This window comes from Danio aesculapii, chromosome 23 (assembly GCF_903798145.1).
Source record: "Danio aesculapii chromosome 23, fDanAes4.1, whole genome shotgun sequence".
Classification (NCBI taxonomy): Eukaryota; Metazoa; Chordata; class Actinopteri; order Cypriniformes; family Danionidae; genus Danio; species Danio aesculapii.
In genome coordinates, this window is record NC_079457.1 from 26,229,391 (window position 1) to 26,247,995 (window position 18,605).

The following is an 18,605-nucleotide window of genomic DNA, read 5'->3' on the forward strand; positions in this document are numbered from 1 at the left end:
CACTTATTATTACAAGAATATGCAGCATTATATAATATATACATAATTTGCAATAGATCTCACTGAAGAGCTTTTCATCTGACTCTGTCGGCCTCTCGTGTGTGTGAATAGGGCATATAACTGATGATGATTGGTGTGTATGTAGCGGAGGGACAACCACATAACTGCTAATGATTGGCTAAAAAACGCAGCTGAAGCTTACAAAGGGGTGGACAGAGCCTAAAATACAAAACAAAACTAGTTTAGTCTTGTTCTGACCGGCGGGAATGATCATTAGTAGCAAAACAAGTCAATCATGTCAGTATATTTTGACGAAGTACATTACAATCCCATTTCCATATCATCAGCTTGCTGTCAAGTGCCACGTCAGTGCCAGTCAGAGAAAGTGTGAACTCACGGTTATCACGGTGGACCAGAAAGTAATTTACTACCGTTATAACAAGATTAAAACATGAATGAACATTTTAAGGTTTGTTGAAAGAAACATGCTGAAATGTACTGCATCTTATGTAATCACAGAATCTGTTTCAATCGTGGAAAGATGTTAATAATATTTTTATTTTTGACATAAATATAAAAATAATACTGAAATTACTACTGTAATATTTATACTGTATTTTTATTGTATTTCTTAAAGTCATGAAACCTTAAAACTACTTTTTTGAGATGTTGACATAATATGGCTCATTGATAAAAAACACTATTAGGAGGACACCTACATTAGGACACCTACATTTCACTATCAATTAAAAATTGGTTATTTTTGTGTTGTTTCTTCTGGTTTAAAAAGAAATTTCGAAGCAACAGCATTACCATTAGCTATAAGCATGAATTCTGAGTGATGAATGGCCGCCAGTACACTGTGACATCATCACATTTTGAGCGTTTCTGCGCATTAATTTATGAGAAAGAACTGGTTCAATTCCAATCACTGCACACTAATATGAATCAGATCTTTCATCTGACTCTTCCATCTTACCTGTTAATGTGTCACTGCTAATAGACACAGGTCTTCAGTGCTCCGTTTATAATTGTGCCAACACCAAACAAATATTACTTTCCCAGTGACTGCGAGCTGTTGGTTTACTGTGACCTAATAACACGTGAGGAGAATTTGTTTGTTTACCCACAAGCTTTTTGAATCTGGAATTGGTGGAATCCAGATATGCCAGTTATCTTCTTTAAAAACTCAAAAAGACTTCACTTTATTCAGATGGCTATGTAAGATATTATCATATCGTCAAAACTGCTGTTTCAAATTTAGAATACAAACTTTGTCAAAGTGAATAAAGTTGCTAATTAGTTTGCTATAATATTACTATAATATTATGTGCAACAATACAACACAATCCACATTTGTAGCCAAATGGTCATGGCATTATTTATTTATTTAATCATTTTGTGAGCAAATTAACTTTTTTTATTCACGCAATGAAATTCTCCTTTCTATGCAAATTCTTCCCTCTTTCCACATGCAACACTCCCACCTCAACACAGCTGAAAACAACCCTTTTCCTGCTAAGACAAGGGGTTTCATGACCCTTTAAGAGTTCTAAACTATGTATTATGTTTTATTGTTCCACTATAGAAATTATAATATTTACAATAAAATACTAAACTTTTAATTTAATCTTTCATATTGCCCCACAGAAATATTAATAAAATATAGAATAGTGTTGAATGTTTTAGAATAATATATTATTTAATTCATTCAACATACAGTTTTGACAGTTTTTGATTTTCAACATAATTTTTCGGACATATTTCCAGTTACTTTCCCTGGTAATTAGTTACTTTTACAATGATGTAATTAAGTTACTAGCTCAGTTCCTATTTGTGATTACTAAGTTACTAATTACTTTTTCTATGTAATGTGCCTAACACTGCTTGGTACCTAATCTAATTACAAAAGAGTCCAGCTTTAAATAGGAAAATCTAAACTCTTATTTAAATTTTTTAGGTGAGATGCTAATGGTCTAATCAGATTCAATGATTTATGCTAAGCTAGGCTAAAAGTGCTCCCAGCAGACAAGGAGATCAGCTGAGTTGATTAAAAAAATGGCAAAGCTCAAATGATTAACTCAAGGGGACTTCTAAAATGAGCTTGTTTTTTTTAAAGTGGAGTGTTCCTTTACAGCCCACAATAAACACACAAGGAAGTGAATTTAAATCAAATGGCAAATACCTCTTCATTCCTGGCAGGTTGCCCCAGAAATAGCGCGCCCTGTGAGCAGCCGACACCTCTATGGCGTCAATCATCACTGGATTACACTAGAGATGCGCAAAAATATACTGAAATGAGAATCACCCAAATCAATAGCAATTTCTAACAGCAGTAACCATGAAGAAAGTCAAACCTCTAGAAAGCGTGAGATGTCTCTCTTGTCATTGACGCTCATGGCCACAACATTCTCAAACATCCAGAAGAAAGGCCGGTCTTCCCCTTCCTTTGGTTTTGCTTCACTCAAGAGGCGGTAAAACTCAAAGAACAGCCGTCCGGTCCCCTCTAAACAGCATTACAGATCATTAGCGTATTTAGCAGATGAAAAAATTAGCAGATTTTTGTATTATCTGAAGAACATGTGTGTATTATTAATGTAATAATGTACTCTGAGTGGTTTCTAAGATGTTGAGTGGTTGTTAGCATATTTCTATCTAATGTCTGGGGTGTTCTTGGTGGTTATGCTCACTACTTATGGTTCATGTTTCTAGGGTTATTTTAATGTAACTAATATACATGTATCATACACTTCTATTCAAAAGTTGGGGCAAAAGTTTTTGGTTAAGGCTGAATTTACTTTAGCACTTTAATAGTGTATAAAAGCATTACAATTTATGTATTAAACATTATTTATAATTAAAACAAATTATTGTTTGTTTCATTTTTTTATTTTATTTTAACAGATATTAAACTGCTATTAAAAAAGGTCAAGCTAAATTGTTAGCATCATTACTCCAGTTTTCGGTGTCAAGACAATCTTCATCATTATAATATGCTAATTTACTTCTTATTGTTGAATATTATTATTTTTTTAAATATTGATTTTTATTACTGTTGAAAATAATTGCTATAACTGATATAGGACAAAATGTGAGGACTGTTAATGATTCTGTGATGAATAGAAAGTAAAAAAAACAGCATTTGTTTTTTGTTACAATGTAAACCTCTTTACTGTCACTTTTCATCAACTTCTGAATAGAAGCACTTATTAATAACAAATAGGTTGGTGTAAAAAAAAAATATTTATAGAAAATAGATGGTCAAATACATAAAACATGTTTTAAATATATAGTAAAAATATCATATATACATCCAAATTTTCTAAGTGCCTATTTTATGCATTTTTATGCGATTTTATGCATTTAATTGTCTTATTCCTTTAGTTCAATTTTATTATTTATTTATTTATTGGTCATATTTTGGAAGACATTTACAAAATACTCGTTTTATGAGTTTGCCCAATATTACATAAATTATGACTTAGAAAAGTTGTGTCAAATCTCCACTAATCATGCTGCATAATTTGAGGTATTGTTCAGAGCATAGTCTTGAAAAGTAGCAATAGTAAAAAAATATTGTTAATAAAAATGACTGCACACACTACAATCCACCAGTTAATTGTGACGTCACGGGTGCTTCCGCGTCCAAGCGCTCTTTCAAACTGTATGGGGAGACTCGACAAATGGTAACAATAAACGTTTACAAAGCGATCTAATACTTTCCAAAATCACGATCGCAACACATATATTTATATATATATATATATATATATATATATATATATATATATATATATATATATATATATATATATATATATATATATATATATATATATCCATGCCTAATAGCCGATGACCAGAAAGTGAAAATTTTGGTTTTTTGTGATGCAGCAAGTCCACAGACTGTTGCGTACAGCATGATTTTATATAAAATTCACTTTAATATGTGATAGGACTAAAAAGTGGCTATAAACGAATATTTTCTCAATTCAAATGAGTAGCGGCTTGAACCCGGAAACAGTATTCCATACGTCATTACTTAACAAGACTGCAAACACACACCATAATAATCAATGTGTCATAAAACAGAATGTATTAATAATAAATGGTAAAATCCACAAGGGTTTGTGTGGGAAAATTAAAGATTTTCATAACAAGATTTAAAGGCTATAATGTCTTACCGTACAGACCTTTCCTAGCAGGGTTGACAATTGAAAGGTCGTTACAGGGACTTCCACCAATCACCATATCGAAGGGCCCCCATTCAGCAATCTGCAAATCATAAGAGCGTCATCTAGTGTTAGCACATCTGCACTGCACTTTCACCCCAGCAGCTCCCCAGATCCATTAGATTCTTTCCAAATGTTTTATTGGAGTGGAACATTCTACACCCTTTTTTTTTTCAAGCAACTGGAAGTGTTTCCAGAATTTCTTTCCCATAATCTATTTTATAGTCTTGTGAATATGCCCCAATCACTTAAGAGGTGAATCACACTATTACAATCCTTTGATTTGTTGCAAAAAAAGAAAAGAAATAAAATTGGAGAAAAAAGGTTAAAGGTTGAAGATTGTGTACTTAACAGCATTAATGAGGGGGAAAAAGCAATCCCACGAGGCACTGCCAATAAGGTAAAAATCTTTGATTATCTTTAGACAAAAACTTGATCACTAAGAGTTGTCCTAAATTCACATTAATAGAATAATATCCCAACAAATCCAAATAGTTTAAACGCGCTCTGTGAATGTATTCCCACCATACTATTTAAAACTAATTATGCTTTGGAATTTTGCATTGGAATTTATCCTCATCTCACATACTGTTTAGCATGGCTAGTCTCCACATTGAAAAACACAGGGCTTGTCTTTTGAGGTTTTCTCCTAGAATTATAGTTAATGCAGTTTTAACTTGTAGTGATGTATATCGGTTAATTAAAAGCATATTGCATCATTTATTAGCTTTGTACCTTGCAGCAGGTCTGAGGAACATTCCAGATTCTGACGTAAACAGAATTACAGTGCATCCGGAAAGTATTCATAGTGCTTCACTTTTTCTACATTTCTTTATGTTACAGCCTTATTCCAAAATGGATTAAGTTCATTTATTCCCTCAAAATTCTACACACAATACCCTATAATAACAATGTGAACAAAGATTTTTTGAAATTGTTGCAAATTTATTAAAAATAAAAAAGCTCCAGAATCACATGTACATAAGTATTCACAGCCTTTGCTCGCTCAATGGCTGTTGATGCACCTTTGGCAGCAATTACAGCCTCAAGTCTTTTTGAATATGATGCCACAAGCTTGGCACACCTGTCTTTGGGAATGTTTGCCCATTCCTCTTTGCAGTACCTCTCAACCTCTATCAAGTTGGATGGAAAGCAACGATGTACAGCCATTATCAGCTCTCTCCAGAGATGTTTGATAGGATTTGGATCTGGGCTCTGGCTGGACCACTCAAAGACATTCACAAAGTTGTTGTGAAGCCACTTCATTGATATTTTGGCGGTGTGCTTTGAGTCATTGTCCTGCTGGAAGATGAACTGTCACCCCAGTCTGAGGTCAAAAGCACTCTGAAGCAGGTTTTCATTCAGGATGTCTCTGTACATTTCTGCATTCATCTTTTCCTCTATCCTGACTAGTCTTCCAATTCCTGCTGCTGAAAAAATCACCACAGTGTGATGCTGCCACCACCATGCTTCACTGTAGGGATGGAATTACCCTGGTTGTGAATGGTGCCTGGTTTTCTCCAAACGTAACGCCTGTCATTCACTCCAAAGAGTTAGATTTTAGTCTCAGCAGACCAGAGAGTTTAGTTTCTTATGGTCTAAGAGTCCTTCAGATGCCTTTTGGCAAATTCCAGGCAGGGAGTGGCTTCTGTCTGGCCACTCTACCATACAGAACGCTGGAGCTCAGACAGAGTGACCATCAGGTTATTGATCACCTCCCTGACTAAGGTTCTTCTCCCCTGATCACTCAGCTTAGATGGCCGGCCAGCTCTAGGAAGAGTCCTGGTGGTTCCAAACATCTTCCACTTACGGATGATGGAGGCCACTGTGCTCATTGGAACTTTCAGAGCAGCAGAAATTTTTCTGTAACCTTCCCCAGCCTTGTGCCTCGAGACAATCATGTTTTGGAGGTCTACAGACAATTTCTTTGTCTTCATGCTTGGTTTGTGCTTTGACATGCACTGTCAACCCTGGGACTTTATATAGACAGGTGTATGTCTTTTCAAATCATGTCCAATCAACCGAATTGGCCACAGGTGAACTCCAGTTAAGCTGCTGAAACATCTCAAGAATGATCAGTGGAAACAGAATGTACCTGAGCTTGATTTAGAGCTTCACGGCAAAGGCTGTGAATACTTCTGTACATGTGATTTTTCAGCTTTTTTATTTTTAATAAATTTGCAACAATTTCATCAAAAAAACTTGTGGAGAAATGTGGAGAAAGTGAAGAGCTACAAATATTTTCCGGATGCAATGTATACTGAAGGCTCTGCGAGCTGATAAGGCAACCTCTTAAACATGTCCAATTGAGTAAATCAGTGTAATTACCGGTCACTGAGCCATAGAGGTCATAGATGGCATTTAATTTGACATCCCAGATGTTCAACTTCTGCCTGTCTTTCTGTGGGAATGTCCTGTGTACGTCTTTACACATCTGCGTGTGCCAGGGTGAGAGCGTGTTTGCAGCTGGACTTTTTTCAGGCCTTCTCATTCTTTCAGTGTTTCATAAATAACCCAACCCTGGGCCCCAAAACCCCCTCCGATATATCCCTTCCCTCTTTTCTTCCACAACAAGAGCCCTTTCATGTGCTCCTCTCTGCCCTCCCGCCCAATCCAGCCTGCCAGCAACAATGGCGGCGTGAATGAGTGATTGAATGGGAGGGTGAGGTGGTGAATGCATGAACTGAGGAGAGGGGATTTAGGAAGGGAGAAAGCACTTTTGTGTGCAGTCACTAAGGCTTAAGACAGCTCGCTGCTCTCTGTGTTTGAGTGTTTGAATGCGAGATAATGGAAGCCAAACAGAAAAATGGAGGTGTGACGACAAAGAGCAGACTCAGGTGAGGCCATTAGCCTTATCAAGCGTTGTTGGAACAAGCAACATGATACTAAATAAATAATCGTGGCCAGGTGTGTGGCCTGTGATGTGTTGGCGCCAATCGCTCTCTATAAGATTTTTTTTTTTTCAAATAAAACAGCTGAAAGAACAAGGAATTACTAACCTAATCTTACTAGGTTCATATAAAAGCAGTAAAACTGGTCGCTCAGTGCTGAACAATCATTAATCTTTCACCATTGGAAACATCAAATGTAGTAGTGTCAAGCAGCAGTGTTTTAATCCAAAAGGTCTCACGTTTACAGTCGTCTAGAATAAAGTGCAACATGTAATATATCAGAACAATGACGAATCAAATTTTCACTCAGGTTGCAATTTTTTTGTTGTTGTTGTCAATGGATGTGCTAAATCAATGTTTCTCAACCACGTTCCGAGAGGATTACCAACACTGCATGTTTTGGATGTCTCCTTTGTCTGTCAAACTCATTACAGGTCTTACAGAGTCTGCTAATGAGCTGTTGATCTGAATGGGGTGTGTTTGGTGAGGAAGTCATTGAAAATGTACAGAGCTGGTGGTCCTCCAGGAACGTGCTTGAGAAACACGGTTTTAAATGACAGCAGTGTACTGAAGCGCTGAGTGTATGTTTTTTAAAAGGTGTTTTTAAAAGCTCTGACAGTTGAAGAAGTGCTCATTTTAGAACATTTTCATTTTTAGCTGTGCAAAAACACAGTGTGGGTATGCGCATGTCCAAACTTCAAGTCAATTGATTACCAATAAAGTAGCTATTAAAAGCAATGGTTGTCTTAAAATGTTCAGATTTAACCATAAAAAAACATTTATTCGACATTTTTACCTGCATCGAATCACTTGATTGAATGTGCGTTGTCATTGGTTATCAACTGATAAGATATGGGCCAGTAGAGGCCTTCTGCACCAACTGGTAGGCTCAGAAGGCTGTTATCATCCATCCACACGGTTAATCAGCTATACTAATAGAGAAGACTCCAGATCCAGATCTGTTTTTACATTACTGTGATGGTTGGGTTGGGATAGGGGTGGACGTTCATAAAATACATTTAATGGGAAATGTAATAAATAATATAAATAATTCTCGTTAACTTCCGGCCGCAGCGGTATGTGATCTATAGTTGATTAACCATGTGGATGGATGATAACAGCCTTCTGAGCCTACCAGTAGGCGCAAAAGGCTCCTACTGGCCCATATCTATTAGCTGATAACCACTGATAATGGTCATTCAGTCGAGTGATTACATTCGAATCGGCTGTCATTTTATGTCATATTTTGTTTGCTGATTTGAAATATGTATTAATATAATATGTATAAGGTGTGTTCACACTTGTGGTTTACACACATTTAGTATTGATTTGCAAAAAGTGGATTCTACAACATATTTTGTGAGAGAACTGTAACAAACATGAAAATTTGCTGCAAAGTGACAGCATTTTCTACCTCATTAACTGTTATAAGCAACCATGAAGTGGAAAAGCAGGCATTCTTGAGCATTCTGTCCTCTAAATGGTCACATCTTGTGGCATGACACCCTGTTTTTATTTTGTTTAGATGTCTTTGGTCAATTTTGCGTTGATAATTCAGTTAAACTGCATTCAGAATTTATTTGGAAGGAGACTAAGGGTGTTTTCACACCTAGACTTTTGTTTCAGAACTTGGCGCATTTCCCCCATTAGTGCGGTTCGTTTGGCATATGTGAATCCAGCAATTGCGCTCAGATCCGCGCCAAAACAATCGGTCCAAGATCGCCTGAATGAGGTGGTCCAATGAACTAATAAAACTAATGATCCAGGCTATACCACAGTGTATTATGGTATTACACATATGTAATAGGCATATTGTATACGGCTACATGAAGAGAGAATGATGATTAGTGAGGGATGTCATAATTTCTACCGGTAAATGTGCATTTCATGTCAAATACAAAAGTGGAAGCATGCTGAACTATTAACAAGAGCTGTTTATCCTTTAGTAAAATTAACTGAACTGCAGTCTTGGTTTATCTGTTATTTCTCTATAATATAAAGCCTATAATGCATACTTCTAGCTAATGGCTATGTATGAGAAAGTCTTTCCTCTGATTTATATTTGATGACGATGTCTGTGGGTGTCACCATGCAAAATTAAAGCGCAGCTTTTCGCTTATAATGCCTTATAATATATCATCGTCCTAAATTAAAATAAGGAGGCACAACAGCTGAGCGAGACTCTGAAAAATAAACCATGGAACCCTGACCAATGTGAGAACAGTACTCGCACATGAATTGTTATAGCTATTTTGGTCTGTTTAGAAATTTTGCCATGTGAAAGCGAATCGCAAGAACAAAGAGCAACAATGTAACAATTTTAATCCCTGTTTCAGAACAAAACAATTGATCTATAGGTGTGAAAGCACCCTTGGACTTATCTTCTTAGTGATTTCGATATGCTGGTTTGGATGGGAGTGTTCATACTAATGCAAATGAATTGCACTAACAAAGCAATCACACTAGAGTTTGTTTTTCATTAAACCCAACCTGCCAATTGTGAATATAGACTAAATGTGAGTGTGGCAATGGTTCCTGAATTTGACCGTTCATGTAAGTGATCTTAAATGTCTAGACTAGAGGCATTGCAAACATGGTCGCTGAGTGAACATTTTTATTTTACATATACATAAATCTGATAAAGTCAAACTTGTGGTACAATCAGAAAATGATGACAGTAAACTCACGTTTTTTCTGGTGATGTTGCGAACATCATGCACATACTGGATTTTTCCTTCATGCCGGACAGCTCCCACTGAAATCGAGTCCTCGCATACTTCTGACGCAATGTACAAATCAACCTTGAAGCCCAAGTCCCGAAGCACCAGATAACCTGCAGAATACCATGAAAAACATTCCTAATATCACTCAGAGTGAATAACATAATTATAATCAACAGTCATATTATGACATCTTAATCTGTATCCAAAATAAAGTTAAAGTCACTGTATTATATGCATAATATCACACATTACTTCACATTTACATCATATGAAATCACATACTACATACATATTACTGATATCCGAGCATCACTTATGGTAAAATTACCCCAGAAAAGTGATTATTAGGAGTGTGCGATATTGGCCAAATATTGTATCTCAATTTTGCTTGGGTTTTTTCAATAATGATAATTCAAGAGTTCACACTTATCTGATGATTGATAAGTAAGAGCAAGTTTGGCATGCTGTCCTGGGAGAGAGCTCTGAGCTCGGAAGATCCTTGAGCCTGGGGCTCCCTCTTGTTTCATTGGGTGAGAAGGGAGTCTAAGCTCAGGTAGGTCTTGAGAGCTCCTCCGTATTTAATTAAGAAAGACAGGAAAGAGTAGGGGTGGATAGGGAATCCTTCAAGACGAAGATGGCTAATGTAAGAAAATCCGGCTATTTATGTGTTTGAATTCATCTGATTGGTATATCATGTGATACAGGACCTGATACACGCTGATACAGGACCCGCTGTGGTCAATCATAAGCACATGATCCTCTTGAAAATAGTTTAGATATAAACTTCACTTTAAAAAGCCCATCATACATAAATATGATATTAAATAAGTGACTTTTGGACAATATCGTTGGTCATATTGATTCATTAATTCAAGTGATTTGTTCAAACTGTCTGATTCATTTAGGAACAGATTCATTCACTCTTACTTCATTTGGAATTATTTTCATTAGAAAAACAAAAGACTGATATTTAATCGAAAATGTAATTCCCTCAATGTTTTGATGAAAAAAAATCACACTCTTTCAGGATGGCTATTAATTTACTGTATATACTGTCTTCTAATAAACAAATAGAAAAATTGCTTTCATAACTTGAATTATAAGTTCAATCTAAATAGTCTATTAGGCTTCGCTATGCAGTGAATGCTTCTAGACTTGTAAATTGAGGGACACACTAAATAATTATAACATTATCAGAAACATTAAATATCGCACACCCCTAGTGAACACAGACTCTAAAGAGAACCCATATTAACCTGTGGCAATGCCATCAAACAATGAAAGCACTCTGATTGGCCGTCTCTGCTCTGCTGGGACTGCAGGGTAAATCTTTGGACTTTCCTGGAAGAAAAGAAAGCGATCATAATGTGTGTGTAATAAAAAAAACACAACTTCCCTCTATAGAAAAAGTGAATGTGAGACTTACAAACTCCTGGCCGCTGTCATTGACAAAGAACTCTTGCAGTTTGAGGCTCCAGTCGTGGCGTTTCTTTAAGACGCCATATTGCTGCAAAGGTTGGCACATGTAGCAGCGCCACGGGTCCAGATCACGGGCACTGTTAGCTGCTCCTGCTCCCACTAATATATCCAAACAGTCCACACAGAAACACCTGCGGACAGACACACTGTTCAAAGACAGCCTTCAAAAAGGCAAATCAAACTAACCGTGTCAAAGGTAAAGTGCACTTTTTTCTCAAACACATTCTGCTATTTGAGATTAATGCTTAAGCCATTTATAGACTGAAACCGTGACACATTTCAAATAAAGCTTCTTGTTTTGGTGGCCTCACATGCATTTGAAAAGTGAAAGTTTAAACTGTTTGGAAAAAAATCTCAGCATGTATGAACAGCAAGATTTAAGACAAGCAGTTTATGTAAACAGGCCTATCTCAGTTTACACTCATTTACAAGTGGTGACAAAACTGAAGGAGAAAAATGTTGTTTGAAAGTATGAAAGTGTTCATTTTATGGAGTTAAGGATGAGTGTGTGTGCAGGTAACACTTTTGATTATGTTAATAACTAGGGAAAAAAAACTAAATTGTGTGTATAATGCAAGTAATGATTTATTGAGTCTAGTTGCTTTGTTGTTTTTTGTTTCAATATAAACAGTTAATCATACAAAGTTTGGGGACACAGTTTCCACAAAAGCATTAAGCAGCATTGGTAAATCTTTTAAATAAATCTTCATTAAGCAATGGCATATAAGAATGATTTTTGGTCTCAGTAACGAAAATAAATAAATAAATAAATAAATAAAGTCAGAAATATTAGCCCCTCTTTCATTTTTAAATATTTCCCAAATGATGTTTAACAGATCAAGGACATTTTCACAGTGTGTCTGATAATATTTTTTGCCTTCTGGAGAAAGTCTTATTTGTTTTATTTTGGCTAGAATAAAAAGTTTTTAATTTTTTAATAGGGTCCAAATTATTAGCCCTTTTAAGCTATTTTTTTTTCCTCGATAATTTACAGAACAAACTATCATTATACAGTAACTCACCTAATTACCCTGACCTGTCTAGTTAATCTAATTAACCTAGTTAAGCCTTTAAATGTCACTTTAAGCTGGATACTAGTATCTTGAAAAATATCTAGTCAAATATCATTTACTATCATCATGACAAATAAATCAGTTATTAGAAATTAGTTATTAAAACTATTATATTTATAAATGTGTTGAAAAAAAAATCTTCTCTCCGTTAAACAGAAATTGAGGAAAAAATAAACAAGGGGCTAATGATTCAGGGGGGCTAATAATTCTGACTTCAACTGTATATACACTACCTACTGCGCCACCATATATATTATAATAAAAAGAAACTTTATTTTAAAGTGAACTTGTTACATATGTTCTATGCAGGGGCAGATTTAGTGATTTGGGCGTCCTAAGCAATTCCAGCCATGGGGCCCAACAGTCCTAAAATGCACCCTTTCTACTTTTATTTAATTTTCATTTACAGTTGAGTCATTATGAAGTAAATTAGAATACACTAGAGCTGCGAAATGAATCAACGTGCCTCAAATGTAATTAATGTGATTAATTATGAATGTTGTTTTCCCTACAAAACAAAGCATAATCTCACAGACATGTCTTAATTCCATTTTATTTCTCTGCTGAAACAAAACAAAACAATATAATCTAGCCTATCACAGACGTCCTAAAGCTTACAAAAAACATTTTCAAAACATTGCCACCCATTAAACCCAGCATATTTTAATGGTGTTTTGGGACATTTCGGGGCCCTACAGTCCTTATATATATATATATATATATATATATATATATATATATATATATATATATATATATATATATATATATATATATATATATATATATATATATATACATATAACTATTATTTAATTACATTAAAAATGTATTTGTTTGACTCTCACCATACAAAATATGATAGAAAACAATGTTTTATATAGTTTATAGGTATAATTGATATTTATTGGGGGCCCCCAGATTTCCTGAGGCCCTGAGCAGCCGCTTTCTTCACTTATTGTTTAATCCACCCCTGGTTCTATGTACTTACTATACTAATTACAATGAATTATGCATAATTACATGCAACAACCCACATTCTTACCCTAACCATTAGGGATGCACCGATACCAGTATCGGGTATCAGGTCGATACTTGGTTCAAATACTCGTACTCGTATCGGACATGAAAGGCCGATACCACGCACTGATACCACTCAACAGTAATTCACTACATGAATGTGATTTGTTGTCCTACCTGACTTCAATGTCTCAATGTATTAATTAGCCTAATGTATTATATATTAATAGCTTAGTCCTTATAAACAATCCATTTATAAAATACATTATTAACAAATCTATAAGCTACTGAAGAATAAACCGAATATGCAATATGATTATTGCATAATGATCACAGCTAAACAAGCTAGCACTCATTTTATTTCTAAACTATAAATAAAAAATGAAAGAAATTTTAAGTAATAGAACATTATGTAAAAAAACTAAAGACTACAGGCTAAATAAAAGCTTCTAGTCAGCTGAACAGCTGCGGTCACCGAGCGCGTGCAGTTTACAGCTTCTGTAAAGATCAGATAGCCTATACAGATCACACAATCTCAATAAACACCATGTAAATGTATAAATATTTCGATAAGTATCGTTAATGGAATATTTATAACGATATGATCTTGTTTTTGGTTATATGCCGGCTATTCAATATTGCTTTTTAACATTAAACGCATAATAATCAAGTGCAAAAAGAAGAGCTGAACTTCGGAAAAAGTGATTTTCTGCAGTTGGCTTGTCAGTGCTAAATCATTTTGTTTTAATACAAAATAAGATTATTTATTAATAAACATTGTGAGATGATGTTTGCATGATTTTTAAAATAAGAGTATGCATTGCATATTTAAGGCTATTGATCTTATCTACCCGCGACCCACCCATAGTTAAATATCAAGTAGCCGACTTTTTGATTACCTGACCCGCGGATCAAAGGCAAGACTCGTGAATATGAAAGAATCCTGCATAACAGGGTTTTATGCGTCCCCAATATGCAATGAGAGTGACTCATAAGGTAACTTATACTGCACACACTTTGTGTAATGTGTGAAGTCGTGGACGCATGTCAAGATAACTAGTCTTTTAAATGTCCATGCTTAATCATTAATAGATTAGGTCTGGAGTCGCAGGGTTATCAATAATGTGTGAATATTTTTGGCTTGGAACAGCCTTCTGTTAAAAGATTTTTGTGCTCATCCTTGCTACAGGCAAAAAAAAACAAAAAGCAAAAACAAAAAAACGAACAAATAAACTTCATTGAAACCAAATCTAAGGAGTATCGGTATCGGCAAGTACACATAATTAAAATACTCGTACTCGTATCGGTTTGAAAAAAGCGGTATCGGTTCATCCTTACTAACCATATAGTAAGTACATATAATTGATTACTATTAATCAGCAGTTAAATAAATAGTTACAATGTAACAAGGACATCAATACATTATAAACTAATACTATTCAAGAAACCACAACATATCACAGACTCTGTTTGCAAAATGTTAAGATTTAAATTCCTAAACAAATGGAATAACCTTTCACACATAAAAATGTTTTGTCTTCTATGTATATATTTAATATCATCTATGTATAGACTTTGGTCTATATATTATATCTACAGTTGCAGGGTGTGTTAGCTTTGAAAACCATTATTCCACAGCAAACATCTTAAAACTACAAGGTAAAGGCATTTATCTATTCAAAAATAGATTGAAGACCTATCTGTTTAGTAAAGCATACACTCAGTGCACCACTTAGCGGGCTTCCACACAGGTTTCTGCACCTTGTTTATATACACTATGAACAGCAGCTACGCTAATTATTCTCTTTATTCTCCATTTCCACCTGGGGATACTCTTCCCGAGGCCCTCAGACTATGCAGAGTCACTGATTCGATCCAAGACCAACGACGAGATGATCCCAAGGTTTCCATATCCTGGACCGGGTAGTATCCCGAGCAGCTACTGTGGTGGTCATGGAGGAGTGGAACATGAGACTGATTCCTGTGACGCTCCAGGGACAGATGAGTCGTCGCTGAGGCCAGCTTCCAGCCTCCGCCGCTGAGATTGCAGCTCTGCACAAGACGTTTGGCCAGCGGAGAAATTAAAATGGCTGTGCCCAACTGAGTCTAGTTTCTCTCAAGGTTTGTTTTCTTCACTTTCGCCATTTAGTGAAGTTTTTTTCCCCTCTCCGCTATCGCCACTGGCTTGCATGGTTCGGGATCTGTAGAGCTGCGCATCGTTGGATTTGCTCTTCAGTATTTGGACTCTCAGTAGTGATTATTAAACCACACTGATCTGAGCTAAACTGAACTGAACTTAAACACTAAAAACTGAACTACACTGTTCCTATTTACTATGACCTTTTATGTGAAGCTGCTTTGACACAATCTATAAAGCGCTATACAAATAAAGGTGAATTGAATTTAGTAAATACAAAGCAACACTTCAAATCAGAACTATCAACTGATATGAAACATGATTGTCTTAAAGCCGATTTACAAACAAAACTGTTTGAAGATTGTCAGTTTGAGGCTAAAGGTAAATAAATTATACAGTAACACTTTAGTTGAAGTTCCAATTATCCTTATTAACTAACTTGGCTTATTACCTGTCTATTATTAAGATATTAGCTGTTTGATCTTCCTCTACCTTAATAACTATTAATAAACAGCAAATTAGCAGTTGACTCAACTAAAAGTCCTAGTTATTTTTTGTTTTATAGCAAGAATTTTACCTTAAAATAAAGTGTGACCAATGAAACACTTGTCAATATATTCAAGAGAAGTAGACAAACAAATGAACAGTACAGAGGCTGTGCAGGGTGGTGGTGGTGGTGGTGCTTGAGCGGTTATGGAAGTGAAGTGTGACGAAATGCCAAGACGCAGGTAGAATGAAACGCAAGATTGAGTGAGAGATTGCAGGTCAACTATGTGTTTTTTGTGGGAATCATGATGAGTTTCATACCTGCAGCAGTTGGCGTTTCCACACAGCAGCACCTCTCGGCCGCCACAACACACGGTGCAGTACGACTGGTAGCCATCATCATCGTACATGTAGGAGTTCTCTAGATAAGCATCCTGACATGTAAAGAAAACACATGAGTAATTAACCAGCAGTGCCTGTTTGAAGCAGTGGCTCAAGTTGCGGGTAACAGGATTATGCATGCAGCGATCACGGAAACGATCCACAGTGAAATCGATACGGCCCAGACACTTCCTTTGTCCCCTTAAGGAAATCGATAGATGCAATACTGGTGTCCAGGTGAAAGGATCCAGGGCTGTTCTTTGACACTTTTATGAGCAATCGTGTCAGCGCGTGTTGGAGAAGCATGTTCCCAGACTCTCGAGTTTGTTGTGTGTTGTGTTTCGAGGATGTGGAGAATTAGGACAAACCTTACCTTGCATGTTAGGCAAAGGCCTCCTTCAAACAACGGGTGGAAGGTCGCCACTCTTGTCTTTCCGCAAGAGAGGCAGAACTCTACGGGACAAAACCAAGCAGACTTTGTTATAATTGATGAATGAGCAAAACACAATAGACTCATTCTTGGAGGCATTCAAACAGAGGAACAGTAATGTAATGAGTATTGTCTTGCTGTTGCTTGACTTGCTTGTAAACGAGTTTTCTAATACACCTATTATTGGTCATATTAAAGATACTTTGACAAATTGTTTTCATTTAATTGAATGACACTAAATACAGGTGTAAATGGGGTTAAAAATGTTTTAATCTTGTCACTTAATAGTGGCAATCAAGTTATAGCAGATTTGTAGCAGTTTAATGTTATGGCGAGTGTGGATGTTGAAAATGAGAAGGCTCCATCCTCATTCAGTAGTGCCAGAGTGCTAGCCTGCTGTCTTTGCCATGTTGTCACATAGGCAGCTAAATATACAATAACAATTTCTTTGTTTAATTGCAATGATTTAAATGCGATTTAACTTGCTTGTAAAAATGGGAAATGAAAATGATATCCAACAGTGGCATCCATTGGCATTATAGCACTCTGCCAGAAAATAACAATATGAAAAAATACCACTACTACTACTGCTACTACTAATGATCCAATGATAATAATAATAATTTTATCATATACAGTGGAAGTCAGAATTATTAGCACCTTTAAATTACTAGCTCCCCTGTTTATTTTTTCCCCCAATTTCTGTTTTACGGCAGAACATTTTTTCAACACATTTCTAAACATAATCGTTTTAATAACTCATTTCTAATAATTGATTTATTTTATCTTTGGCATGATGACAGTGAATAATATTTGACTAGATATTTTTCAAGATACTAATATCCAGCTTAAAGTGACATTTAAAGGCTTAACTAGGTTAATTAGATTAACTAGGCAGGTTAGGGTAATTAGACAAGTTATTGTATAACAATGGTTTGTTCTGTAGACTATCGAAAAAAAAATTGCTTAAAGGGGCTAACAATTTTGACCTTAAATGGGTATTAAAAAATTAAAAACTGCTTTTATTTTAGCTGAAATAAAACAACTAAGACTTTCTCCAGAAGAAAAAATATTATCAGACATACTACAAAGGGGAGGCTAATAGTTCTGATATATATATATATATATATGTATATATATATATATATGTATATATATATATATATATATATATATATATATATATATATATATATATATATATATATATATATATATATATATATATTCAGAACAACAAATCATTATCAATCAGGTAAGTGACATTCTGAGTCGATCTCTCTCTTGTATTTTGTAATGCTGTATTTATGTTACAGAAACTGTTATTGTTTGCTTTGCTCTTATTTTTTCGAGGTTAATTATTGTGAAATCCCAATTGCAACAGAGAAATACTGGGTAATCTTAAGAGATTTTAAAAGAATTTAAAAATGTGAGCAAAAATCACCTGTTTTGACATCACTTAAGACATAACGCTAGAGAATCATTCAAATACTAGCTGGTGACGTTGTTAAAGTAGCTACGGTTTCTGCTGTTCTGGCATCAGCTGCAGATGTAAATGATTGGCGAAAGAAAGTAGTTCCTCATACAAAAGGATATTTAGACTGTGTTTGATGTTCTTTTTTATATACACAATTATGCTGTTGAACTGTTGTATAAATGCGATATAACAGGAGTATCAGTGCAATATTGCTGTATATTGTCACTGCCTGTGGCCTTATGCTAATGCATGCCTATGCATGCCTCCAACCATTGC

General features: G+C 35.4%; 1 protein-coding gene across 5 annotated transcripts in view; it reads right to left on the reverse strand.

The window, feature by feature from the left end:
• dnmt3bb.1 (DNA (cytosine-5-)-methyltransferase 3 beta, duplicate b.1) overlaps positions 1-18,605 on the reverse strand; it is a 70,933-nt gene that overhangs the window by 4,006 nt on the left and 48,322 nt on the right. For 4 of the 5 annotated variants that reach the window (XM_056449151.1, XM_056449149.1, XM_056449152.1 and 1 more), the window contains 8 exons: positions 16,796-16,875; positions 16,363-16,475; positions 11,273-11,456; positions 11,103-11,187; positions 9,811-9,956; positions 4,185-4,275; positions 2,358-2,506; positions 2,186-2,271 (listed from right to left, as the gene is read on the reverse strand). In XM_056449151.1, the coding sequence (XP_056305126.1) occupies positions 2,186-2,271; positions 2,358-2,506; positions 4,185-4,275; positions 9,811-9,956; positions 11,103-11,187; positions 11,273-11,456; positions 16,363-16,475; positions 16,796-16,875 (934 nt within the window). The remainder of the gene's footprint in view (positions 1-2,185; positions 2,272-2,357; positions 2,507-4,184; positions 4,276-9,810; positions 9,957-11,102; positions 11,188-11,272; positions 11,457-16,362; positions 16,476-16,795; positions 16,876-18,605) is intronic. The other variant, XM_056449150.1, reaches the window with a different exon arrangement.